At 39.8% G+C, this 27,583-nt stretch overlaps 1 protein-coding gene and 1 non-coding gene across 2 annotated transcripts in view; one reads left to right on the top strand and one right to left on the bottom strand.

Moving 5' to 3' along the window:
* UNC5D (unc-5 netrin receptor D) overlaps positions 1-27,583 on the bottom strand; it is a 678,804-nt gene that overhangs the window by 75,242 nt on the left and 575,979 nt on the right. Inside the window, exons 9-10 of the mRNA XM_012557565.1 lie at positions 16,000-16,032; positions 478-663 (exon numbers count right to left, since the gene is read on the bottom strand). Coding sequence (XP_012413019.1) covers positions 478-663; positions 16,000-16,032 — 219 coding nt within the window. The remainder of the gene's footprint in view (positions 1-477; positions 664-15,999; positions 16,033-27,583) is intronic.
* Positions 20,063-20,169, top strand: LOC111821839 (U6 spliceosomal RNA). Its single transcript, XR_002825175.1, has one exon. It is a non-coding gene; the product is annotated as a U6 spliceosomal RNA (small nuclear RNA).

Genomic DNA, 27,583 nt, shown 5'->3' with positions numbered 1-27,583 from the left:
TAGTCTGTCCTACAGAGTCATCATGCATTGGAATCAACTTGAGGGCAACAGGTTTTTTTTTTTTTTTTTGGAATATATAGTGTACTAAATATATACCTGGGTGGTTGTGGTATAGTAGCTGGTCTCCAACCTTGGATGATCTCTATTTTGGTTAACTAAATGAAATATACACCCTCAAAGTGGGCTTCTTAAGACAGAAGGTCGTATAATCTAAGATAAAATGACTAAGCTCTATACATATCAAGGGCAGAAAATGTTATTAGTGGCGAATTGAGCTCCACTTGTCCTTGCCGTTGCTAAGTGCTTAAGCAGTCCGCTTCTTTGAGCCTGGTCTCCTAATGTATGAAGATGACTTGGCAGCTACTCCCAATGCCAGGAGCTACCTTCACACAGGGCCAAGGTGAGCACTAGGGGTCCTGTGTGAGTGTAGTCTATGGCACTGAGGATGAGCTGTGGAGGGGGACCTATGCCGCTGACCTTGATGGACTGTTTTGAAGTTGAAGGTCTGGAAGCCACCTGTCAATGCAGAAGAGTCAATGACGTCCACGCCATAGTCACTCTGGCTCCGTCTATAAAGGGTGACGCCAATGACCAGGACAGCAACGGCCACGACGGCAGCGCCCAAGCCCGAGTACAAAGCAATGTCGCTGGCATTCTCAATGCCTGAAAAACAAAAGAGAAATTCTAAATGGCCAACGTCGGCACAGAGCCAAAGAGCCACCCTGGGAGACAAAATGAAAGGCTATTGGAACTTTGGAACTACTGCACAGAGAAAATGACATATGTAACTGACTACAAGTTGTACTCCCCTTCACACAATAATTATATCTCTAAAATGCCTTCTGTACATCAAAGTGATGCTAGTCCAATATCTCGACTTCATTAAGTAGTTCAGCACTTAGTAGAATCTTGAAGAGAACAATTTTGCAAAGAAAATAATTTTTTTTCTAGTGAAGAAAGACAACTCTTTAATTTACTTGTTTTAGGAAGTCATATTTACCTGCAATGTACTTTTTAAAAAAATCTTTATTGTTATTCAAGGGAGGACATGAGACCCACACACAATGACAAAATATGGGTGACCTGCTCTCCTTATATATGACCTGGGCACATGCATTCACAGAGGACATTCTAGGGAAAGAAGATAACGCAAAGGTCTGTGAGTTAAAGGAGAGAAGACCAGCGCTCACAACAATAAATTTTAATGTTGGCACAAATCATTTAGTTTGAGAGAACACTGGCAACGTTGGTTGAGAATACACAATCGTTGTGAGAGAATTTTTGTTATGAGATATGCAGGTCTGTGGTCCTGCATATGCAGGCATGGTAGGTCGATAACGTATGTTTTCTGGCACCAATTCAATCCTGTGTTCTAAGACTTATTTTTGTCAAAGAGAACTGAACTCTGAGGGGGCACATGCTGTTTCTCCCATACCTCTCCTACTCCATCCTATTGAATGCATGGGCAAAGCAAAAATAAGAGGGTTAGTTTGAATTTAGAATTTGGGTGTCTCCCCACCCCACCACAAAATGTTTTTAGGTGTACTCTAGGCTTATTTCATTCCCAAAACACATTCATAATGGCTACTGCAATTCAGCATAAGAGATTTATCCAAGAACACATAATCCTAAAAGAGGTATAATCTTGGAAAGTGTGTGGCAAGTGGTAACTACATAATTAATCTCCCTACAGATTATGTGGTAAATACTCTTAATAGGTCTAAAAGTAATTACTATGTCACCCTGTGTTGGGCTTAGAGGATAAAATAAACCCATAGTATATTTACCTTGTAATTGCGTGGCACTTACTATCCATTCACTGCTCCCTAATATGGTACTTATGTCATCAAATGAGTAATACTAACCACACAAGTAAAGTGAATTTATTTTCAACAAAGTTAGTGGGCTGTAAAATGAGGTGTTACCAAATGAAAGCGTGAACAAGGAAATCAAGCAGAACCAGTTCAGTAATCAGGCAGAAAACACATAGAAATAATTCACAAGGGAGAGCACAAGCATCGGAAAGAACAGTATCTGAAAGGTCAGAGGTTTATCAAGTACTTTTAATAACCAGAACAGCCAAGTGGGTGTTGAGAAACAGCATGTGATGTACTCTTTAGTGCTGCCTTCATGATGGTCCAAACAGGAGAGGGCCAAGCATCGAGGCAAACTTCTCAGACCACCCAGAATCATGGGCACGGTGACTAATGCCAATCTCCGAGTTCCAATGTCTGCCTATGTCTATGGGGGAAGCAGGAGAGCAATTATTAGTCTACTTTAGCTCCCATCCTCCCTCTACTCAATTTGTCTCAAATGAAGCTCCTTGGAGAACATAATTCTACCAAGAGTAGAGAAAGGTCACACTAAGCAACAGATGGCATCAAGCCAGGGTAGCAAGAGCAGTGAGGGCCCTTTGGACCAATTAGCCTCTTTTTTCCCCTTCCTTCCATTTCCTTGGGCACTGTTGACTGATGACATAATCACCTTTAAAAGGTGTATCCAGGGAGAACACACCTGCTTAGCAACTGAGCGCATACTGAGAAACAGCCTGACAGTGTACTGAATGCAGCTGCTCTACTGCTGAGTTGGCAAAGAAGAGGAAAAGACCTCCTTAGCGTCTCAGGTACTAAAATCGGAAGGACCAGCAGCCAGAGGATAAGCGGGGAAAAATGCCTCTGCTGGAAATGGACATCACCGGACATGACCATCCTGAGACAAAACTGAGTAGCAGGAACAAGTTGTCTTTGTTTCCCTGGGTTCTCACTTTGTCCTTTATGTCCCCACCCTGTCACTACACAGGTAATAGAATTCTCATTCTTCTTCCAGATACAAGCCCTGTTTTTAGGAAAAGTTCCCATGTATGACTTCAGATTAAGATATAAACGTTTCATATGGCTCCACATGTTTTCTCTTCCAGGAATATTTTCAGATTCTATTTAAGTCAAGAAAATGAAATACTAAATTACAGAATTTTTAAAAAGTGAGTAAATGGACTTTGGGGATAGAGTGGGGGAAGAAGGGAGAGTGACCTGTATGGAAAGCACTGCTCCTTATAAAGCTGATACTAGGTAGGACAGACCTATCTAAAAGCTAGGAGTCAATGCAGAGGGATTTCTATAGAAAGATAATAGAAGTGGTATTTATTTTACCAGGAACAATCTGTTCTGAGCATTAAAATTTCACAATATAATAATTTCATTAATTCCGCAAACATTTGTTTAGGGACAACCATGTAATGGCAGTGGGGATGCATAGATGAATTAACACATGGTTCAAATCCTTAGCTGTTTCCTGTCTGAAAATGGTGAAAGACCAGTCAGTGAGGAGATTCTGGTATTCCAGGTGCAGTTACAGAGGTCTACTCAAGTCCTCAACCCATTGCCACAGAGTCATTTCCGACTCCTAGTGACCCTATAGGACAAAGTAGAACTGCCCCATAGGGTTTCCAAGGAGCAGCTGGTGGATTCAAACTGCTGACCTTATGGTTAGCAGCTGTAGCTCTTAACTACTGTGCCACCAGGGCCCCCAAATCCTGAAAGCCACATGTTTATCTCTCAAGGGATTTAATTGGTCGTCTTTACCCAGAGCTCAAATTCTTCTAAAGTTGGGCCACTGTGTTTCTTTCTTCTTTTTCTTCGTTTTTCTTTCTTCTTTTCTCTGTCTACCCACTTTTACTTCACCTCTTTCTTGTTTCTCTTTTTGCCCTTGGTCTCACTGTCTTTTAATCTTTCTTTCCAGAGAGGAAGAATAGCTTTTCTGTGTAAGAATTTCTGGGTGTTTACACAAGTCGTAGCGGACGCTCTCTTCATGTGTGCTCAAGACTGACCCCAAAAGGATCTTAAGTCTAGTTCTGCATTTTCCACTTTGGCTTCATGGAGAAGGGAGAAACGTGTGTATATGTTTGTGTATGAGCACATGTACACTTGGGACATGTCCACGAAGATCATCACATTCATGTGTTCGTTCATGCATGCACACAAACACACAATGCAACTCTTGTCAAAACATTGGAAGCCACTGCCGTTCCTTCCCAGGAGAATCAGTCTAGCAACATGACCACATAGTGTGGTCAGCTTTGGGAGCCTCACAGCCTTTTCCATGTCCATTGCTGTGCTCAGGCTGTTTTTCGCTGCATTGTTATACTCTCCAAATTCCATTGTAATTAACGTACCTACTAGGTGGACCCCTGCTGGTAAGAGGCCCTCCGTATTGGTCATTGAAACATCTTCCCATCCCCACCAGGCCTCTAGCACAACTATTCCCTGATTGCTTGCCTGGCCTCACACCATATAAAGAGAAGTACTAAAGGACCCACATTCTTGGGTTGATTTTAGAGCCTCTGCTGCAAAGACTCCCTGCCATTTGCATTTATATATATAGATGTTAATTTAGACCCTTCCGCTCTCTCACATACACAGCATTGCTGGCTGGTTTGTTCAAAGTGATTTTGAACAAAAGTGTTGATACCTCGTGACAGGGCAGGCTATTCTGCCTTTTGTGAACACAAGATAATTTTCTCTGATTTTATGTCTCATAAACAGAAGCTTTGCATATCTTTCCTATCTCCTTCAGCCCTATTTTCTTCTATCCAAGGGTCACAAAAGCTTAAGGCAAAGCTTGGAGGGATCCATCATGTGGTTAAATAAAATAATAATAATGTTGTGTATAATCTATAGCTTAAAAGCAAAACAAACATAATTGAGAAATCTCTTGAATTCCAAACTAGTCAGAACTATTGAGGAATGTGCTCATTGCTGGAAGGGGTGTGGGGCATTTGCAGAGAAAGGCCCCAGAGATTAATAGAGGCTTGTAAACTAGGACCTTGGAGAGAATATGTTTATGAGTTCATTTGGCCTGGAGAAAAGAGAGTGATAAAGTGACTTTGTAGTGATCTTTAATGCATAAAATGTTGTTATAAGAAGAGACTAGACCCACAGTAGGTGCTCAATGACCATTCATTTATGATGAAGCTAGTAACCAAGTCTTCGCCATCCCTAATAGGAACTGAAGAGGAGGACATGGCCTTTTATTACAGCAACTGGGACTCCGGTTAGGTATTAAAATGACCTTTTCTACAATGAGAGTTGTTAAAAAACCGAACTGTATTTCTGAGGGAGATTGTGAACTCTGCTTTCAGAAAGTCTAAAAAGCAGCATGTCTGCAGTTATTTCATTGTATTTTTTTGGTCAGAGATGGTGAGTAGGGCTAAATGACCTTTCAAAGCCCCTTCAAACATCCTAGTTCAAGGAATAAGCATTAACAAACGTAAAGGTTTTATGAATTATAATCACACCAGTCATTTATCAGAGCCAGCGTTTCTAAAGGACTAACCAGAAGGGCCGTTTACTTGGCTTGCCTTTCTGTTTTTAACTACTACCCATCTGAAAGACGTATTAGTGACACTTAATACTGGAAAATCTACTCACTTCTTAGGTTATAAACTTAACTATAAATCAGATCAGAATCTGCTTTACAGGATTAGAATAAGGTACACAGAATTAACAAAGAAGCACAGAAGTGCATTTCAAAACACTTGGTATTGTGTTTTATCTCCTCTTGGATGTTACCGAATGACCATTGCTCCCATTTCAGAAAAAAAAAGAAAAGAAAAAAAGCTTGAATAAGGGTATATAAGAGTCAGTAAATTACTAAGAAATCCACGTGATAAATATTCACAAAGATGGCTGAGAGAGGCAATGCAAAGGGAAGACAAGACCGCATTGGTCACATGGACTCCCATGGAAGGCCATGTAGCAGCCTTCCCAACAAGCCCCCTCCGCGCAGCCAGTGCTGTGGATACAGAGTGTCCGTGACAAAATATTTAATTGCATGCTGAAATATGATACAACAGAAGTTATTGTTGGAGTTGTTTTACTTGCTCCCATCAAGAAGCAAAACTTTTTTCCTTTGATTTGACACATCAGAAAATAGCTTTTAAATAGTCAGCCAGGGTCAGCAAAGTCAACTCTCTTTGCATTGCTTGGCATCTCATATCCCCTTAACCACTCATCACCTCTGCTTTTCCAATTTCCCATCCTTGTAAACATCATTATTGTTATTGCGGTGGTTGCTGTTTTATTGTTATAATTAATCACGACAATAGCTAATCTTTAAATAGCACTTCCTATATGTCAGGTACTGTTCTAGTAGTTTACATTCAATTAGCTCATTTTAATCCTTCCAGCAACCTGGGAAAATTTTAGATGTATAAAGTGAGGCAAGAAAATCACTTACCTTGCCCAAATTCTCACAGCTGGTAAATTGTAGAACTGGGATTCAATCCCAGGCCGTCTGGCTCTACAATTAATGCCCTTGACCACTCTCTACTTAGCCTGTAAAGCTTCTGTCCTTCTGATCATGTCACCTGACAAGTTTGTTTCACAATAACAAGAGGAACTCATTATTCAGCGCCCACCTTATACTCCTTTCTCTGAGAACTGCAGCTGTGGCCTCATTCTCTTCCTCACAACAAAATCTGTTAGGTAAGTATTATATTTTTATTTTTCAGATGATCATACATAGGTTCAGATAAATTAATTGACTTACTCAAGACTTCATAATAAGAAATGGGAAGATCCAGGATTTGAACACATATCTGTCTTCACTCCCAAGCTGCTTAACCATGACACTGTACTGCGTCCTTTCTTTTCCTCTCTGCTCTCTCCCCTCCTGCACCCAGGTTAACCTGCTATTACTGATCGAATTGTGTTCCCCCCCAAATATAGTTGGAATCCTAACTCCGATATCTGCAGATGTAATCCAGTTTGGAAATAGTGTTCTTGTTGTTATGTTAATGAAGTCATACCAGATGCTATGTGAGGGTCATCTATAAGCCAAGGAACCAAAGAAGGTTCAGGACTTCTGGCAAAGAAGAAATGGATATAAATGATATGCCGATTTGGACTCCTAGCCTCTAGAACTGTGAGAAAATTGATGTTTGTTAAAGCCACCCACTCGGGTATTTGTGTTACAGCAGCGCTAGGAGACAAAGGCACGTGCCCTGCTGGAGGACATCACAAACTATAAGGGCTGGTATCATCAACAAATTGACGCTATGCCACCTCCCCTGGGCCTGCCTTGCAGCTCAGTAATTGTATTATTCATTTTCTGGGTCCAGATAACGCTTTTATCATAACAGCTAGTCTAAACTTTGCTCCCTTCTTTCAAGATCCCTACTTCTCACCTGCCCTTCTTTGTTGTTGAAAAAATGGAGGTCAGTATATGCAAGCGCACCCTCCTACAACCCAGAATTCCTCTCCTCCTTCACACATCTTCCTTTCCTTTTCTCTGTTTCCTGAAGAACTGCTCCCCTTCTGTGTCAGGGCAGCTCTCATATAGCCCTGTCCTTCCTCCGCAGGGACCTGACCTCATTCAGTATTCTCTTTTGGTCTTGCGTCTTCAAACTCTTCCTCCACTCTTGTGCCTTCCCCTCTGCCTACAAACATGCTCTAGTCCCTCTAATCACTCTTCCCAAAACCTCTCCTCGACTTACTGGCTGGTAAACTTCTCAAAGATACAGCGTTCTTTACATCTTCTGAGTTCTTGGTTTAAAAGAAATTAAAACGTTTTTTAATTAAACATTTTTAATACATGTTCCATAATTTTCCCCAATAGTTTATACTTGTCCCGGTTGAAAATAAATAAATAAATAGAAGTAATAATTTGTGTAAGATTAGAAAATGTTCTGGGTAGTATAAAAATAGTTACAAAAAGAAAGCTTTCCCCGCAACACCTCCTCCAAAATAACCATTTTGATGGTATCTTGTAATTCCTTTCAGAAAGAAAAAAAAAAGCCCTTATTTTTGTCTTTTTCTTCCTTTACACTAAAAGCATAATGCTATACTTCCTTTTCTGCACTTTATTTTTCCGTTTATGATATCTTGCAGATTTTTCCTTATCAGAAAATACAGACCTGCTTCGTTCTTTTTTACATTTGCCTAGCCCATTGCCAGGCTGTATGATAATTTATTTAATTAGTCCCCGATTGTTACATTCTTTGATTGGTCCCCTAACCCTTCAAAGTCTTTCACCTAAATCACAGTCCCTCTTGAAGGTCATTTGTAACTGCAAATGACTTTGTCTTACTCTTTACCCCTGTTGTGCAGTAAAATAGCCAGACCTCCTTCAAGAAACACCTGTCTCTTAAATTTGATTCTCATCTCTGCCCCGTCCTTCTTGTTTAATAACTAAACTTCATTCTCTTAGTTTTATGTACAGGCTTTAAAATTCAGTTTTTGGCCCCTTGTCCTTGCTCTATTCTCATCTAACTGGACAGTCACTCATACATGGAGTGTCAATTACACCCTCACATTGAAGAGTCTCAAATCACATCTCCTGCCTGATCTCTCTGAAGATGTCGTCTCATCTTTCCTTCTTGCTTGCTGGACAAAACCACCAGCATCTTGTGATAACATTTCAAATTTGTCATCTGATATACAGATTTATCATTCTTACTTCCTTAACTATTTTCTTCTGATCGTGACACCAGAAGTGACAAGGCTTGAGGTTGAAGAGTCATCTCTGATTCTGTTTCCACGGACTTCCTCTCCAGTGACTCAGATGCCTTACTGATTGTATCTCCAGTGCCTCTCAATCTCAATTTCCAATAGCAGACACCACAGTTGACACCCACATTGTACAGTCTCCCCTTTCCTGTTGTCTATATCCCAGTGTTGGATCACTCTAAGCCATATTACCTATAATTTTTTTTTCCAAACATAGTGTTGTACCGCCACTCCTATACTTTTCAATGACTCTCTGTTGCTGTTGTCAGGTGCCCTTGAGTTAGTTCCGACTCATGGTGACCTTATGCACAACAGAACGAAACAAGGACTCTCTTGTATGTATTAAGTCCACTCCAAGGTCTTTATCTTACTGCTAAAGTCACTTTCTGCTCTGGCTCCACCCCATGTGTCAACTCTTTTCACCTACTTCACATCTATATGGACCCTATACTCTGTCCAAACCCAAGAAGTCAATTTTGTCAAGTAGACCTTGTACTTCCGCAGACTTTTTTTTTTTTTCTCAGACTCTCTTCCAATATCAGCTTCAGTTCTAACTGTTCTTCCAAGGTTGACAATAAAGGTCATCTATTTTATAAAATATTTCTTGATAGTGCACATTCAAGTACGTTTTCTTCTTCCTTTTAATAAGGTTGCCAAATTTAGCAAATAAAAATAAAAGATACACAATTAATATTGAATTTCAGAAAAACAATATTTTTAGTGTAAGTAGTTCTCATGCAATATTTGGGACATGCTTGTGCTAAAAGTTTATTTGTTGTTTATTTGAAATTCAAAGATAACTGGCTATTTTATCTGGCAACTCTACCTTTGAACTGCAAAAGAACTGAGCTTTGGCTCTTCTGATAGGGAGACAGGTAACAGTAGGGTAGAGTAAAATAGACTAGGATTTGAACTCCACACATTGTGAAAACTACTTCCTTTTGCTTCATTTCTTATCTGAAATTTGAGAACGTAAATTCCTAAAAACTTTGAAGATACCAACAAGCGTAAGGGTGTTGTCACCTGTGAATTCACATTTTTAACAAGTACTCTGGGTTATTCTGATACTAAAGAACATACAGGTCCATTACCTATTTGCTGCGTCTGTGCTTGGTTTTGAGGTATTTAATGAACAAAATTCCATCATGTCCACTAAGGGCAGGGTCAGTGATAGCATTGAAAATGGTAGTGAGAACAAACGTACACTTATGATGAAATAAAAATTAGATAATAAAAAAATTAAAAGTGGAAAGGAAATTACAAATGTTTCACATATATATGGGCTGAACTGATTCACAATGGGAGTGATTTTGAAGGACAAAGCAAATCATGCAATTTGTAGACAGTGCTGTATTTATGTAATTGAAAATAACCAGCAGAAGATGAGGAAAGATGACTGATAAAATAGAGAAAAAATTTTTTCTAGAATGTGGCTAGAGGATCAGCAACAATGCCAGTAACCTAATGTTAACTTAGGGGAGCCTAGAAGTCTGTCGAGAATTTAAATTACAGCTCAAAAATGCAGACAGTTCTATGGGTTCAGGGCCCTATTCAAGTCTACATGGCCTGAAAGAGAATGTTAAGTAGCCAGCGCAGGTCCCTTATCTTCTGAGGAATTCTCTACACTTGTGACGATCATAGAGGATAGGGATTACCAGGGCCAACATTAGTCCACTATGCACCAAACCAGCGTATTCTGGGAATAAGTGGCAAATGGAATGTGTATTAGTTAGAAGAAGACCATACCTAGTTTTCAGACTTTAAAAAGATATCCAGACTATTCTTGGGTGGGAGTGATTCTGGGAAGCATACATTTTGGGCTTTCACCTAGTGCTGGCACAGAGTAGATAATGATAAATGATTGCCTCCTTGCTTCCCCTTTTCTCAAATCACTTATTTTCCTCTACCTTGTATGCAGTTGTGGGAAAGAACTTTTTTTTTGTTAATTTCATTGGGTCAAAACTAGGCTTTGAATAGAATAGTTTTACAATAAATATACTACATAAATGGGCCAAATAAATGAATACTACATAAATGAATGAAAATGAGTATATAGAAGCAAAAATAAAACCCAGGGAGACGCCAGCAAGAAGACTTAAAACCAGAATTCAACATTTACTGAACATCAGTACATATTAGGCCTAGTGCAAAATACTACAGGTGTAATGATGAAAAAGATTGTATACTGTATACCAGACAGCAGGGATTATGTCCATCAGGTCGAGAAGCCAGACTAGTATATGGAGAATGAAAACATAGTAGGGAAATAGTTTGAAAGGGGGGCAAATTACAGGGACAACTAACCCAGACTTGGGGCATGTTCAAAGCCTTGCAGGAGAACTGACATCTAAGCTGAAACCTAAAAGAAGAAGTTCAACAGGTTAAGGGTGATGTGGAGGGAAAGAGTTTTCAAGCAGAAGTAACAGGCTATGGAGGGTACTGGATACCAAAAAAGGTATTCAAGGAACTAAGAAGCTTTGTTTGGCTGAAGGACATAGCAAGTGGTGACAGGGTAGGAAGGGCAGTACCTAGTGATCCGGTGGATTAAGAGTAGGTGACATGATTAAGAGAAGTAGATAGGGGTCAGATTATGTGCATATTAAGTGTTTTGGACTTCATCTTAAGAATAACAGTGAGCTATTGAAGAAATTTAAAAAGGGAAGTGATGTGATCAGAATTATGTTTCAGAAAGATCAGATAAATTAATGTAGGGCAAGAATGGGTACAATGAGGTAATTATAGAAATCCTGGCTAGGAATGATGATGGCCTGAACTTTAAATGTTTTTTCTTCTGGTACACCATTTTACTTTTGGTTGTTTTTTCTCTTACTACCCTGACTGTTACTTTTCAGTCTCCCCTTCAGTGACTTCTGACTCCCCTACTTCTGAATGATGGTGTTCTTCAGGGCTTAGTCCTCAGATCGATTCTCTTCTCTATCAACACTCATTATCTAGTGATCTCATCCAACCTAACGGCTTTAAATATCATCTGGACACTGACAAGTTCCAAATTTATGCCATTAGCCAAGATCCACCCGTGACCTCCAGTCTCATATATATTCACTGCCTTCTCAGTCTCTCCATTTAAGTGTTTAACAGCTATCTCAAACTTAGCATTTACAACACTGAACTTCTGATTCTTCCTCCAGATTTGCTATACCAGGTCTTCCCCATATCAGTAATGGCTACTCCATCCTTCCAGTTTCAGAGCCAAAATTTTGGAAACATCTATAACACCTTTCTTTCTCTCACACTCTATATCCAATCGATCAGCACACTTGCCTTTTGACGCTGCCTTCAAAAGACATCCAGAATATGGCCCATTTTTACAATTTCCATTGCTAACTATCTGGCCCAAGCCATGATCCTCTAGAGTCTATATTATTTTAATGACCTGCTAATAGGTCTCCTTGCTTCTGCTCTTGGTCCCTATAAGTTTATACTTGATCCAGTAAATAGAGTTTATCCTTGAAAATACTAGGTCATGTCACTCTGTATAAAAGTCCTCAGTCGCTTCCCATCTTACTCAGAGTAGAGGTCAAAATCCTTACAATGGTCTGTAACACACTCCATAGTTTAACTGTCCCCACCCCCACTACTTCTCTGACCTTATTTCTTAGCATTCTTCTCTTTGCCACTCTGTTCCAGCCATCTTGACCTCCTTGCTGTTCCTGAAATACTCCAACCCCATAGCCTTTACTGTTCCATTTTTCTGGCATTCTCTTCCCTCAGATATCTTGAATATTTCTTTGATTTTTTTTTTCAGGTCTCTTCTCAAATGTAATTTTACTACAGAGACGTTCTCTGAACACTTTATACAAAAAAGCAATACTCCCTGCAACCCTGCCTAAGCTCCCCTTACCTTGCTTGCTTTCTTTCCTTTGCACTGATCACCAACTCCATAGCACTTAGCACTATATATTTGCTGGTTGGTTTGTTTATTTCCTTATCCCCCCACTAGAACTGTGAGCCTCGTGGAGGCAGGAACTGTATTTGTTTTGCTCACTGCTGATCCTCCACTCGATAAATCATCTCTGAGCACATTGTAAACACTCAATAAATAGCTGTTGAATGAATGGAGGCATGCGTTTTGGAAGAGTGGAAATGGAGAGAGGGTGATGAACTTCAGATCTATTTAGGTGTCAGAATAGTTGGATTGATTTGGAATTGACTCAATGGCAATAGGTTTGTGTGTGTGTGTGTGTGTGTGTGTGTTTGGGCGGGAGGGAGGGGGCACTGGGGTGCAGAAGAAGGAGTCAGGAATGTTGCCCAGGTATCTGACCTAGACAACTGAGTTGACGGTACACTAGTCACTGAAGACGGTGGGAGGAGGACAGGTTTGGGCAGGGAGAAGGATACGGTCAGTCTTGACAAAACTGTGATTAAGATTGTTAGAGCTAGTCAAGTGATATCCTGTAGGCAGCTGACTATAGAACTATTCATTGGATTCATGCTTAGGACTCATCTTTACTAGGAACGAAGCAACTATGTGGGAAGGAGATGAAGACAGAGTATATGATGCTGAGTTATTTCCAGGGCGAAGCTAAATCCTTTTCATCCCAAAGGTGAATCTGCTAAACTAGCCACTCTTCAGGAGCTCACAGCCTTACAGAATGCCGCATTCCCCAAGCATCAAAGCAGTCTCATTGTTGGAACACAACCACTTTTCAGTCTGACTCTGGGGGTGCGTGTTTGCCATTCAGAACCTACTATATTTTACTGCACCTTCTAACATTGTTACACAACATTTATTGAAAGCACATTTGATGGTAATGAAGTTTCTATTAACTATGATTAAATCTCATAAAGCACCTGAAGATAATTTAAGATGTGCAGAAGCAGAAAATGAAACATTCGGTTTAGTACATTAGGAAACGTAATTGATTAAATTATCTCATTTACAATAAGTGCTTTCATGAGCTATGCAGCGCACATATTTTTCCCAGTTTGTCATTATGATTTGCCAACAGATATCTTAAGACTTCACTTTCTTCTAACACCTCCTTGCAACTCAAAACTGCCTCCTCTGCTTGCCTGCTCATGGAGGCCTGTGTGCCAGGCTCTGACTGATGCCTTCTCTCCACCAGGCTTTGCCGAGGATCATGCATACAGCTATATATAGGAACAGGTTGTTTCTCAATTATCTTTATAATTGACTTTGATTTTGCATCAGTGATGATTCATGTAGTCTTAAACTAAATCCTCTCTTTCACTGAACAGCCTCAGCCTGAATTTGTATAATGTACTCCTAACCATGCAGCGTACAGAACCCCGATTGGATTCCTCTGGGAGTCTTTTGCAATCACATTGACTCTGTTAAGGTTTTATTTTTAGGAAATCACAAATTAAAACAGTTTAAGCGATTCCGTTGGCAGTATCCAGCAATTAAGCATGGCGCTCAGGAGTGAGAAACCCCAAGCAAAAACTAATTCAGCGGTCCCCGAGGATTAGAAATAGCTACTGTGGGGTTTCTGGCTGGAAGTACAGATGTAACCAAATTAGAACGGCACAGGACTCACAAACTAAGCATGAAATTAATTTTAAAAACACACAGATATTTCTAAGTAACTGTCCCACTGACCACCACAGGGTCTTGCTTGTGCTGCCCACCAGAACCAGCATATGGCACGTACTCCATGACAGAGAGGTTAAGAGTCCACTCACTCGAGCTGTGACCCTGAGGGCCTTGGCACAGGCACAGACCACTCATGCAGTGAGCACCTGCTTCCTCTCGCCCTCAGTATGCGCGCACGCACACATACGACAGCACTCAAATTCCGCCACCCCTAATCTTCCTAGGAGTTCAAAATCAAACATGCATGATGTCAGAGGACGGCTAGCTAAGTACTAACGATCCCTCTGTGCTCAGCAGACAGCATGGAGAAGAAGAAAGTTTGTTTTACTAATTCCTCAGTCTCTGCAAGAAATGGCATCCTTCTGTCGACCACCTGCCTGAAGCGGCATCATGAAGTATGGACAGAACTGGCTTTACGGGACATTTCTTTCGTGTCTCCTGGCACCTCTCTGGAGGTACTCGTTTTGCTGTCTGTCCTCACAGGGTGGCCTTAGTTCTTGCAAAGGAGTTAGCTAATAAAAGCTGTTAACTCTCCCGAGAGATTTGAGTTTGATTACCCTAAGATTTAAAAGATGAAAAGACTTTCCTTTTATACTAGAATAGGAGATCCTGGGCAGGGATATCTTCCACAAGCTTGACAAACCAAACCAGTCAGGCAGCTGTCTGACCCTCCTACTGCTAAGAGCTGTATTGCTGATGCCATTAGGTCTTCAGCTTTCCCTGGTAAGCTTTCCATATTTCTGAGGGCATGAGGATCCCCTGGGAATATATTGGAATGTAGGTGCCCAGAAGCTCCACCTTTCCCAGGGATTCTAACTCTTTTGTTCTGAGATGAGGCTTATTTAATCATATACCCCCCATCCCAAAATTCGGATACCTGTGGTCTATAAACAACCCTTTTAAGAAACATTTTTCTCATACATGGTTCTCAACCTGGGCTGCATATTGGAATCACCTGAGGAGCTTTAAAAATGAGAGAGTTTTGTGTTCCAAACCAGTAAACAGTTGCTGTTGAGTCAATTTGAACTCATGGCAATCCCATGCATGTCAGAGTAGAGCGGTGCTCCATGGGGTTTTCAATCGTTGATTTTTTGGAAGTAGCTCATCAGACCTTTCTTCCAAGGTACCTGTAGGTGGACTTGAACCTACAACTTTTGGTTAACAGCTGTGTGTGTTCACAACTTGTACCACTCCAGAGATCCGCCTATGTTCGAACCCTCCCCTCCACTCCAAATTCTGATTTAGGTGGTCTGAGCTACAGCCTGGGAATTAAAAAAGGCTCCAGGTGATTCTAACATGCAGCCAACATACAGTCACATGCCAAGCTGTCAAGCATTCTGGCAGTGCCCTGTTTTCCAAATCTACTAGATGTATAAAGTGGAGATAATTGAAAGCTTCTCCAGGATGCCAACCTGTGTATAGTGAGCTCAAGCCAGCCTCAACACCCAAAATCTCCGTTTATAATTATTTCACTGTGGAATACGAGTTCCTATTCTACCCAGTTGCCATGGATTCAGTGTGAGGTAAGAATCCCACTTCGTATTCTCAGGCCCCCTCCTCCTCCTTGTCGTCAGGTTTTTGCCAAAGGCTGCTCTCGTGAAAGCATGTACTGACAAATATTTATTAATTTTAATGCTGTAAATCTCAGAAATAAGAATCCTAGGTGACATTTGCAGAGAAATGGACTTACAGGCAGAATCAAGAGGAGAGATTTACTTTTACTCTGAGGGAGGGGGAGGGTGTTCATATTTCTTTTCCATTTAAACCTTCTCCCATGCAACTCCAAACTCACTGAGAAGGAGCCGTGAAAACCCCAGATCGTTCATACAAACTTCAGTTCTGTTCAGCTCCTAAACAAATACAACAACAAGGCAGCAAATATGAGAATAAATTATATCCACAAGAGGAAAAACAACTTACTTTGGGGTTTTATTTCATGAAGAGGTTTTTTATCTAAAAGAAAGAGAGAGAGAAAGAAAGATGCATTTAATAAATTTACATGGAGCAGATATATTTCCTTTATCACTCTATGTCTAGGTTTATAAATGAAACAATTTCTCCATTTTTACAGATGATATGGCTTATGGTATCCGTATTTTTCTTTGCATTCTAAATGTTTTATTTTTCTCTTTTCAAATATTTTTCTAGGTTGATTCCTTCGGGTTTTTTTTTTTTTTTTTTTTTTTAATTTTCCCTCAGGTTTGCTCGAGTTTCTCTTGGTTGCATTTACTAGATTCTTTATCAGCATGAGGAGAGCAGTGAGCTTGCAGCCTGTCCCTCTTTTATATACAGCCAGAAGTCTGCTCAGATGAGGGATGCCATTTCATTATATATGATGATAGAAAAATGAACCAGTGGACGTATATTTAAAGGGATCCTGCAGTGGTTTGCAGTAACCATTTGCCTGGATAAAAAGTCCCAAATTCTGACTGCTTATCATTTTTGGTGAGTTTGGGGCTGGTGTTGTGAGCATGCTTAGAGCTTTGTTTTTCCGAAATAACTCTTTCTAATTTCACATCTCCATTACTTGTTAAAATCTGTATCCTCTCTCTCAGTGGAAAAGGTATCATCTTGTAATCACAGTTTTTTGCAGAGCACAGGTCAGGTGAGGTGGATAAAGAGAAAAGACATTTATTTGGCTTTATACTTAAGCAGGGGCCACGGGAGCCAGAGCTCAGGAGAGATTTGTACCAATTCTCCCTACCACTCCCCACCCACTCTGTCCCCTTATCTCCCATCACCAAACAACGTAACTCTGAAAATCGTTTTGAGACTTGGCACCTATTGCTTTCTTTGGATTTTACACCACAGTCCTTCCAGTTCTCATCCTCCTTTCCATGGCTCCCTCCCAGGCCAACACAACTCCAGCACAATGCAGAAACCTGGGAAGACCACACTTTTGACACCCTGTCAAGATTTCAGATACTTTGCATGGTATTTTATCCTCTTAGTAGTAGTACCTTCTGAAGGTATAGAAGGGGTACTATCAGGCTAAAAGGACTGAGGAGTCCCCAGGTGGTACAAATAGTGAGCAAGCTCACTACTAACCAAAAGGTTGGAGGTTCGAGTCCACCCAGAGGCACCTCAGAAGAAAGCCCTGGTGATCTACTGAAAAATCAGCCATTGAAAACCCTATGGAGTATAATTGTACTCTGACATACGTGGAGTCACCGTGAGTCGCAATTGACTGAATGGCAACAGGTTTGCAAGGACTGAAGCTGTTGCTAATCATTCACAGAATCACACAATGGTAGGGGACCTTGAAAGGTCACCTGATGCCATCACCTTCCTCCGTTTGCCTGAAGGCGAGCCAAGAGGGGCTAGACTCTGTCGTGATGGATTATGTTTGTAACTGAATCAAATCTAGCACAGTGCACATTTGAGAACTTCAGAAGTATTATCTGACTGACTGTACCAGCTCCCCTTGCAGCCAAGCTGACAAAACTGTATTGAAAATCCTCCATGCAATATTCCTTGCCCTAACCCACTCCTATATTTACTACTGATTATAACAGAAAGCTCTTGCAATACACAAATGCAATGAGCTTTAAATATAGTTCTTGAGTATTTTACAACTTGATTTGTTGTGGAAGTAGCTTTTAAAAGTTGTGTGTAAATCATATTCTTGCAAATGGCCGATCTTTTTATTTTTTTAATGTAAGGTGAAGTTGGCTGGTAAAGGGTGACTTTTGGTAAAACTTTCTTTAAAATGAAAAATCTTCATAAAATGTAATAACTTGTTCAAATTGATATAATCATATCCAGATTTTTACACAGTCAGGTTTCTTAAAACAGAGTACATTTGCATTCTCCTTACTGTATAGATTCAACATCGCTGTTTTCCCGAGAACAGGTGGTACCTCCTGAAGGTCCAGATGCTAATGCCCCCAAGAATTAGAATAAAATGACTTTGGTTGTTTTAACCTAACTTCAGTTTTTGCTTATTGCACAGTATCTGAAAGCATTTGGCATGGGCACAGCGATGCTGGCAGGCCAGGGCTAAGACATCTGAAAGTGATGCATGGCTAGAACTACACAAGTAGACATGCAGAACATCTGTTTAGAGCTCCGGCTGAGCTTAACAGTATTTTCTTATTTCTAAACCACAGGCATGAAGATTATGCCAGGTAGCAAAATGAAACTCCATTAAAAACAGGTGAGATCTATAACTCCTCACCAACAAAATAAATCTAATACAGCTGGGCTATAAAAAAGTTGGGGTGGTGGAGTTCTACTGAGTATAGCTCTGAAGGGAGAAACAGCTAATGGGGCTGAGAAGCCCAGGGCTAAAGTCCCGAGACAGAGAGATAGACATCTCAGGCCATGAGGGTACCAGGGCCAGGGAGTGGGATACCTCCTCCTTTGACCTAGCTCTGGTGTCACTGCTATTGGCTGGGTGGCACTGTGGAATCAGTGGAGATTCTCAGAGCCCTGGTGGCGCAGTGGTTAAGAACTCAGCTGCTAACTAAAAGGTCGGCAATTCGAATCCACCAGCTGCTCCTTGGAAACCCTATGGAGCAGTTCTACTCTGCCAACAGGGTCACTATGAGTCAGAATCAACTTGATGGCAACGAGTTTGTTTGTTTTGGTTTTGGGTCTCAGGGATAGACCTAGATTTAAATCTAGAATTGTCCCCCTACTATCCATGTGACCGCTTGTTCTCAACAGTAACATGGGAATAATAATGACCTTGAAGGTGAGTATTGAGGAGTAAGCATAGTAAATGTAAAACTGCCAACACAGGGCTAGCACGTGTTTGGTGTCACTAAATGGTAGCTAATAAATAATAATTTCAACAGTTATGATCGTGATTGTCATTATGCCTCCTTTGGAGTTAAAAAAAAAAGACTACTTGTGCTAATGATTGTCAACAAGTCACACTTCCAAATCACAAACTCTAGCAATTTTTCAGGGATAATTGAATGAAGCTTAAGAAACTTGTTAGATTCTTAACTAGTCCTGGTTCTGTCATATGAGACCAAGAGCAAGTCAAGATTTGTTTCCTGATATGTAAAAAGAAAAGGAGGGACAGAAAGTCCCCTGTGGGCCCTCCAGCTTTAACCCACTGTAAATCTGTGGAATAAGGGTCAAAGACATTTCCCAGAGATCTGTTTGAAATTATTTGCCAGATTATAACAAGGACTGGTGCGCGGCCGTGGGTCCATCATGTCTTGTGTCACTGTGTGTCCTCTTACGGAAAAGGCACCGGGCCTCTGGTGCCCAAAGGACCTTTAGTCCCCTGACATCAGCATTAAAATTAGGTTCTGTTGTATTTTGTGACATGCCAGTGTCTTTACAGTAAGCTGCTACCATAGACATTTTTCTTGCTTGAATTTTCTGGTCTAAGATTGTTCCAGCATGAGTGGGAGGGAGGGCTACTCAGTGGCCTCATTATTTTTTGTATGAGTCCCCTCCCCTTTTTATGTTCTTTGCATAGTCATTTTCTCATAAGGGTTGGGGCCGTGCATCCATTTGGCCTTCATCAACAAAATCCTCTCCACTTTAATTTTACCTCTTTTCAAAGGCCATATTCAAATGACCCTTCAGTAAATTAATCCATTCGGGTTGTGATTCTCCATGTTGGCTGCACATTAGAATCCCCTGGGGAGATTTTGAAAAGATACCCATGCCTGGGCCCCTTGCCAAGAGTTCTTGATTAATTGGGGTTTGTAGTTTTGTTGTTTTGTTTTTGTTTTTGATTACTGAGGGCACCACCACTTTCTGGCAACATCACTGGTTCCGTCTGGTCAAGATTAGTCTCCCTGAGAGGCCTTGGGGTAGCTATGCTATGCAGATGGGCCCAGAAGGGTCCCTGTTATACCCAGCCAATAGAGAAATATTGCAAGTTTGAGCTAGTGTCAGCTAAGCTGTAGTTTGGGAAAATCACACCGACCCCAGAGTTTAACTTGTACGCTGAGAGGTATCTTCTGGGTAAATAGAAATTGAAGCTAAGTAATCACAGTTTGTAAGTAAATTATAACCTGTGCTGGCTTTGGCAGCACATATACTAAAATTGGAATGATACAGAGAAGATTAGCAAGGCCCCTGGGCAAGGATGACATGCAAATTTGTGCAGCGTTGCATATTTTTTCAGCCCTGGTGGTGCAACTGTCAAGCACTCGGCTGATACCTGAAAGGTTGGCAATTCAAACCCACCCAGCAGTTCCTCGGGAGAAACATGTGGCAGTCTGCTTCTGGAAAGATTTATAGCCTTGGAAACCCTATGGGGTAGTTCTACTCTGTCCTATAGCGTCTATGAGTCAGAATTGACTCAACGGCAGTGGGTTTGGTTTTGGGTTTGGTTTATATAATTATAAACACGTACACATGCTGAAAAGGAGCCCTGGTGACGCAGTGGTTAAGCACTTGGCTTCTTTTCAGGAGAAAGATGTGGCAGTTCACTTCCATAAAGATTAAAAAAAACCCATTGCCACCAAGTCTATTCCAACTCACAGTGACCCTATAAGGTTTCCAAGACTGTAATCTTTACAGAGGCAGACTGCCACATCTCTCTCCAATGGAGCAGCTGGTGGGTTCAAACCATCAACCTTTGCGTGGCAGCTAAGTGCTTTAATCATTGCACCACAAGGGTTCCTTCCATGAAGATTAACTAATTAACCCATTGCTGTCGAGTCCATTCTAACTCATAGTGACCCTATCAAACAGAGTAGAATTGCCCCATAGGGTTTCCAAAGAGCAGCTGGTAGAGTCAAACTGCCAACCTCTTGGTTAGCAGACGAGCGCTTAACCACAATGCCACCAGGGCTCTTTCATAGAGATTACAGCCTTGGAAATCCTATAGGGTAGTTCCACCCTGTCCTATAGGGTTGCTATGAGTCAGAATTGACTCAATGGCAATGGGTTATGCTTACACATATACATGTGAAATTGCCAGTAATTGATGGTTTTTACCTACAAAAACATGGAATTGTCTTTTATACATTGCTCTGCGATATGCTTTTGTCACTTCATACTGTAGCGCTATTATCACTTAGTGTTTGTTTCTCTGTATGAGGGTGTATATATATCCATATGCATATATGGATAGAAGATGGGGGGGATAGAGAAGACATAGAACAATATACCTTTTGTACTTTTTGGTGATTTATTTCTTTTCCACCTTCCTTTAATTTCTGGCTTTCTTTGTTATATACAACACTCCCAAAGCATTTCCATGGTATCCGTTGTTCTCAGCAGCTGTTTATAGCTGCACCCGTACCCATTCCCCTACCCCCCCACCCACCCACATCCAGCCTTATCCTACTAGGGAAGAAATGTGGCCAGCTACATGCAGCCTGCATCCTGGGGATCAAGGAGACCAGGACTGAGGAGAGAGAGCACAGCATGTGTGGACAGATGGGCTCAATCACCAAACCGCAGAATGGAGTAGGGAGTAGGAGGAGGGGGTGGCCCGACAAAAGTTTTTGATTTCAATTATTTGAAATCTGTTCCCATCAGTTCTGAATAATGAACAGATATGTTTGGTACCAGAGTCTATATAATTTTTGAGATTCAGGCAGAGAGCTATTAAATGTATACTAAATATCAGGAGAAATCAGTCCCTGGAGAAGGACATCACGCTTGGTAAAGTACAGGGTCAAGAGGAAGACCCTCAACGAGATGGATTGACACGGTGGCTACAACAGTGGGCTCAAGCATAACAACGATTGTGAGGATGGCACAGGACTGGGCAGTGTTTTGCTCTGTTGTACACAGGGTCACTATGATTCAGAACCCACTCGATGGCACCTAACAACAACACAACAAATACCCACCAAAAGAGTAAGCCCAGACAACAACTCTCTTCTTAGGCAGCAATTCAAACATTCCATTATAGTTAATGTTTACCATTCTTTTATTTCACCAAACCAGTCATTTCTCAAATGTTCATCTCCAAAGACCACTTTTGTTATTTCCTTCTTCACAGATCATATGCTTTGAAACCTTTTCCCTCTCAAAATAGGTAGTTGTTAACTGTTTTCTTTTAATTTGCCCTTCGCATTCTTTGCAACCTTAAATTATTTAAGGTTGATTCTGAAGTCTGTGGGATAGTCAATCTTCTTTTCTGTCCCTTCTCTATCTCTTTATGTGCCAGAATAACTCTCTAGCATCAACATGAAAGAATCTGCTATGATTCCACATTGCCTCCAAGCCATGTCCAACTGCTGTCAAACTTTACAGTCTTCTGTTAAGTGGTTCCACCACACCAAATCTGACTTAATCCTTATACACCTCAACACAAACTCAATGATCTAGTTAGATAAACCTATCAACTGTCTAGTCTCGTCTCAGACCTTTTGTCCATGTTGTTGCTTCTTCTTGAGATGTCCTTTCTCCTCTAAGACACCTATATAACAATTTCTGCTTTCAAGGCACAAATCGCTTTCTAATTCCTTCATCAAATCTTTGGTCATTATTCTGTTCGTAGGGATCTCTTCCTTCTCTACACAATTTATCTTACTTAACAGTCACTAACACGATGTGGATCTTTTATTTTTTCCCAAGAGTTACTCTAATAGTGTTAATTTGATTTATTTTATACTTTTGTAATCATCATTAGTTATGCGATGCTTAAGAAAGAGCTATGGCTGCTAACCAAAAGGTGGGCAGTTCGAATCCACCAGCCGCTCCTTGGAAAACCTATGGGGCAGTTCTGCTCTGTCTTATAGGGTCACTATGAGTCAGAATTGATTGGACAGCAATGGGTTTGGTTTGGTTTTAACATGTAAATTTTATTTAAATGATTGTTGATGAATAATTGTCACTGCTTACAGAGAGTCAGAGCAAGCAAAACGGGGAGGGGGGATGAAATCAAAAGTTATTTGCTTGATTATTTGCTGATCGATAGAAAAGAAATTGAAGTTATTGATTATTGATGTGCTTGATTTATGCAGACTTTTCCTCTTCCCCATTACTACAAATAATTAAGAGTTGGTGTTACACCCTCCGAATGCTATCCAGGACTGCAGGAAATTCCAGCAACTGGCAGATCGGCCTTGTATTAGCTCTGGAGAATAATTAGATAAACACAAGGCCTGCTTTGCATTGGCAACATCACTGCACTTGAATATGTCAGGCAGACACTGACGACGACAAGTGGGGAATCTCTTCTCTGGGTGTTAAAAGTTCGTTTGGGCAGTAGAACATGCAGAAGCATAACCACTAGCTCTTGCATGCACCCTAAAACTCTTCCAATGATCAAAACTTAGAAAAATTGAAAGAGGATAAAACATAGGCCATCTCCAGTTTCCGCTGTTTATATTCTTTAATTTCCTCATTGTATTTTTCTTTTTCATTCATTTTTTAAGATCCTCTTCAGAAATTACTCTTCAGAGGCCACATTGATCATCCCACACGTTAGTAGGTTAGTTCAATTCTTGCTTCCTCCTTGCCGGCTTCCCAGCCTGTGCGGACATCACAAGATCTATTATCTCCTTTTAAAACGCAATCTGAGCAAGTCCACGGAGGACATGTGCTGACAATTTGAAGTTGTTAGAGATCCTTCCCCAGGTTTTCCAATTGGTGATGTCTGTCAGAGAAACCACTGGTCTCCCCAAAGACATCTGGGTAATTAATGAAATTCAAGGGCAGTGAATGGCAAAAACACCCACATGAATAAAATTTAATGCCTGAGATGCACATTAGTAAATGAAAAAACAGCTCTGTTGACATCTTCTACCTAAGTGTTGTTCAGGATTCTATCATGTTAATCAGGTGAAGTCAGAAGGGTTCCACAACAGATAGCTTATGGGTGTCACTTCTGATGACAATGACCTTCCAGAATTGCCCCTTAGCTAAAGAACATGATTAGTGTGCATTTAGGAGATGCAGTCTCACCCTTCCCCTTTGCTTTTCTTTCAAACGTGGGGTCTCTTTATAAGAAGGTCTTTTGCATTTCCAAAACTCAGCTAAATAATGCCCATAATGACCATGTTCATAAGTGACATTTACATATTTTACCTTTGAGCTAAATCATTTCGATTTCTAGATTTCATACCAACTGTGTCATGATGTTCCACCCATTTTGGCTGGTTCTGTATGTGTTAGTGTGTTTTTGTGATGCATATAGAGAATTAAAAAAATGCTCTTGAACCACTGCAAACACTTTTAAGCATGTGTCTACAAAGACTTTCTTATCAGAAATTGGCCTCCAAGCAGTAAAATGCAGTTTCCAACTCTACGCCAAGAGAAGATGCGTATTAAAATCCTCTTTCTATTTTATAAATTATTTTGCTTTGATTCCCTCCATCCTATCCTGCTATAGAAATAGATATTCAAAATCGAACAAAAATGTTCAGAATCTATAATTCAAGCTTAAGGAATCCAATCTTTGGTTAATATCATGACGATCACATCCTTTAAGTCAGGGGTGATATTCCAATTATTTACAGTCTGGAGTGACATAGATGCCATCCTATCAGTATAAGTAGTGTAAGTATATTGTAGGGTCATGGTGGCTCACAGCTGTCAAGGGTTGGCCCTTTAGTTGCTGAAACACAAGGAGGGCTGGGTAGGTAATGGATGGTGGGGTCAGATTTGAAATAATATTGTTATGACTCTTTACCAATTGCTAAGGAAATACTTCAATATTTTAACAACTGCTATATACAAATTACAGTTCTGTCTTAAGAAAAAAAATGCTTAAAGATAAAATGTGAATTTAGGACTCTTCTAAATTATTTAAAGCTTCATCAGTCTTCATGCTAGCCATACATTTACAAAGCAATATAGACTAAGGTACTTGTGCATAGTCTATGTCTGTCTTGTTCACCTGCATTCCTAGTCCCTAGAATAGTAAATGGAATACAGTGGATACTCAGTAAATATTTGTTGAATAAATGAGTGCTGAATGAATGAGTACTGCTAAGCCTTGTACATAAATTTCGTAAGTTTTATATGAATTCCTAGGACATTATGGCTTCTTAATGAAGTGATTAGAGTGGAATGATAAAGAGGCCTGTTGTTATGATTCAGTCCATAGGTAAGGCAAGGCTGGTATGTATTTTGGTGGGGTAGGGCATGGGGTAACCATCTTTGTTTCGTATCTAAAAATTTCGCTCCTCACTCAAATGGTTAATCTTAGGTATGATTGGATTAGAGTAAATTTTTCCTACAAAGTGGTTAAAAACCAAATGAATTGAAAGTATAATGTGTATGCGTATGAAAGCTATTTATTTAAGATATAACATTATAATGATTTTATGTTTTAACGCTAAGATAAACTTAGACATTATCTTGTCCAGCCTCCTCATTTTGTAGATATGAACACAAGGCACAGGACAGTCAGACATTTGCCCAAGGTCACACACTAGTTAGTAAAACATTGGAACTAGAACCCAGGACTCCTGACTCCTAGCTTAGAGCACTTTTAAATACCTCATGGTATCTCTCTAAATGATCACGTCAATTTAACATTCTAGTGAGCACTTACATTGTCCTGCACCAAATACATGTACACAAGGCCAGTTCTTTGATTATAATACTGACACTTACTGTGGAGAAAGGGGAAGGTCAGGGTTAATGGAGTTAATGATAATGTCTATTGATGATGTAAATATCATCTTCATTTTATGTTTCTGCTTTCTCACTGATCTTGAAGAGACACACGTATTTGATTTATAATTTCAGGAGGAATGGTAGAATCAAAACAAAGAGGTTTTCTCTATCTCTATTAATTCACTTTGCTCAGCATCCCCAGAGGCCACTAAATTCTTTAGACCAGTAGATTACTTAGTTTTAAATCACTTCTTTGATTGGGTTCTTGCTATTTCTTTTATAGCCAGACCACTCTATGATCTCAGACATTAAATCTTTCTAAGGTCTAGACTAGTGTTTCTTACCCTATACTGTTGAATCTCGATTAGATACAGTCCAGTATAGAACTTGGAATTCACAGAACTGATAAAAATAGGGGGATAGTTTGTTTTATATGACTGGAAAGACTGAATTTTGGAAACTTCTAGACTAGATGGGACTTTTAATGTCAATAGTTAATGACAGTCACAATTATTATCCATAAAAAAAAAAGACAGCAGCAAAAGAAATTAAAAACAAATAAATAAATAAATAAAAATAAAAGAATAAAATACCTAGGAATAAATTTAAGATGGGATGTGAAAGACTTGTACACTGAAAAGTACAAAACATTTCTGAAAGAAATTAAAGAATACTTAAATAAATGGAAAGACAGTACATGATCATGGATTGGAAGACTTAATATTGTTAAGATGTCAATACTACCCAAAGTAATATACATACTGAACACAATCTCTTTCAAAATTCTAAGAGCCTGTTTGCGGAAATGGAAAAGCTGATCCTCAAATTCACATTCAGCTCCAAGTAGCCAAAACAATCTTGAAAAGGAAGACGTAGGAGAACTCATATTTACCAGTTTCAAAATTTGCTATAAAGCTACAGTAATCAAAACAGTGTGGTGTTTGTAAAAAGACAGACATATAGACCAATGGAATAGAATTGAAAGTCCAGAAATAAACCCCTATATCAATATTCAATTGATTTTTTAAAAATATTTTATTGTGTTTTAGGTGAAAGTTTACAGAGCAAATTAGGTTCCCATTTAACAGTTTTTATACAAATTGTTCCATGACATTGGTTATTACAATTTTCACAATGTGTCAGCATTCTCATTATTTCCATTCTGTTTGATCTGTTTCCATTGATCTAGCTTCCCCTCCCCTACTTGCCTTCTCATCTTTGCTTTTGGGTAAATGTTGACTATTTGGTCTCATAGAGTTGATTGTTTAAAGCAGCACATTACTCATGGGCGAGCCAACTGATTTTTGACAAGTGTGCCAAGTCCATTCAGTGGGGAAAGAATAGTCTCTTCAACAAATGGTGCTGGAAAACTGGACCTCCACATGCAAAGGATGTAGTTGGACCCCTACCTCATACCATATATGAAAACTAACTCAGCGTGGATTAATGACTTTAAATGTAAGAACTAAAGCCATAAAATTCTTAGAAGAAAACATAGGTGTAAAGCTTGAATTATCAATGGTTTCTTAGATATGACACACAAAGCACAAGCAACAACAACAACAAAAAATAGATAAATTGGAGTTCATAAAAAAAAAATCGTTCATCAAAGGACTTTTTTCAAAAAAGTGAAGAGACAACCTATAGAATAGGAGAAAATATTTAGGAACCATGTATCTGATAAGGGCTTAATATCCCAGATATATAAATAATTCTTACAACTCAACAGCAAAAAAAAAAACAACCCAATTAAGAAATGCACAAGGATTTGAACAGACAGTTCTCCAAAGAAAAAAAAAAAAAAAAAAAAAAACAGAAGTATAATAAAAAATATAATTAAAAAAACAGAATATAATAAGTGTCTGACAAGGATGTGGAAACATTAGAACCCTCCTGCATTGCTGGTGGGAATGTAAAATAGTGCAGCTGCTATGGTAAATAGTTTGAAGCCTCCTCAGAAAGTTAAACATAGAATTACTATACCTGTTGCCCTCTAGTTGATTCCGAC

Source organism: Trichechus manatus, unplaced genomic scaffold, assembly GCF_000243295.1.
Source record: "Trichechus manatus latirostris isolate Lorelei unplaced genomic scaffold, TriManLat1.0 scaffold00109, whole genome shotgun sequence".
Classification (NCBI taxonomy): domain Eukaryota; kingdom Metazoa; phylum Chordata; class Mammalia; order Sirenia; family Trichechidae; genus Trichechus; species Trichechus manatus.
The sequence above is the reverse complement of the archived record's forward strand: the minus strand, read 5'-3'. Positions and strand labels throughout refer to the sequence as shown.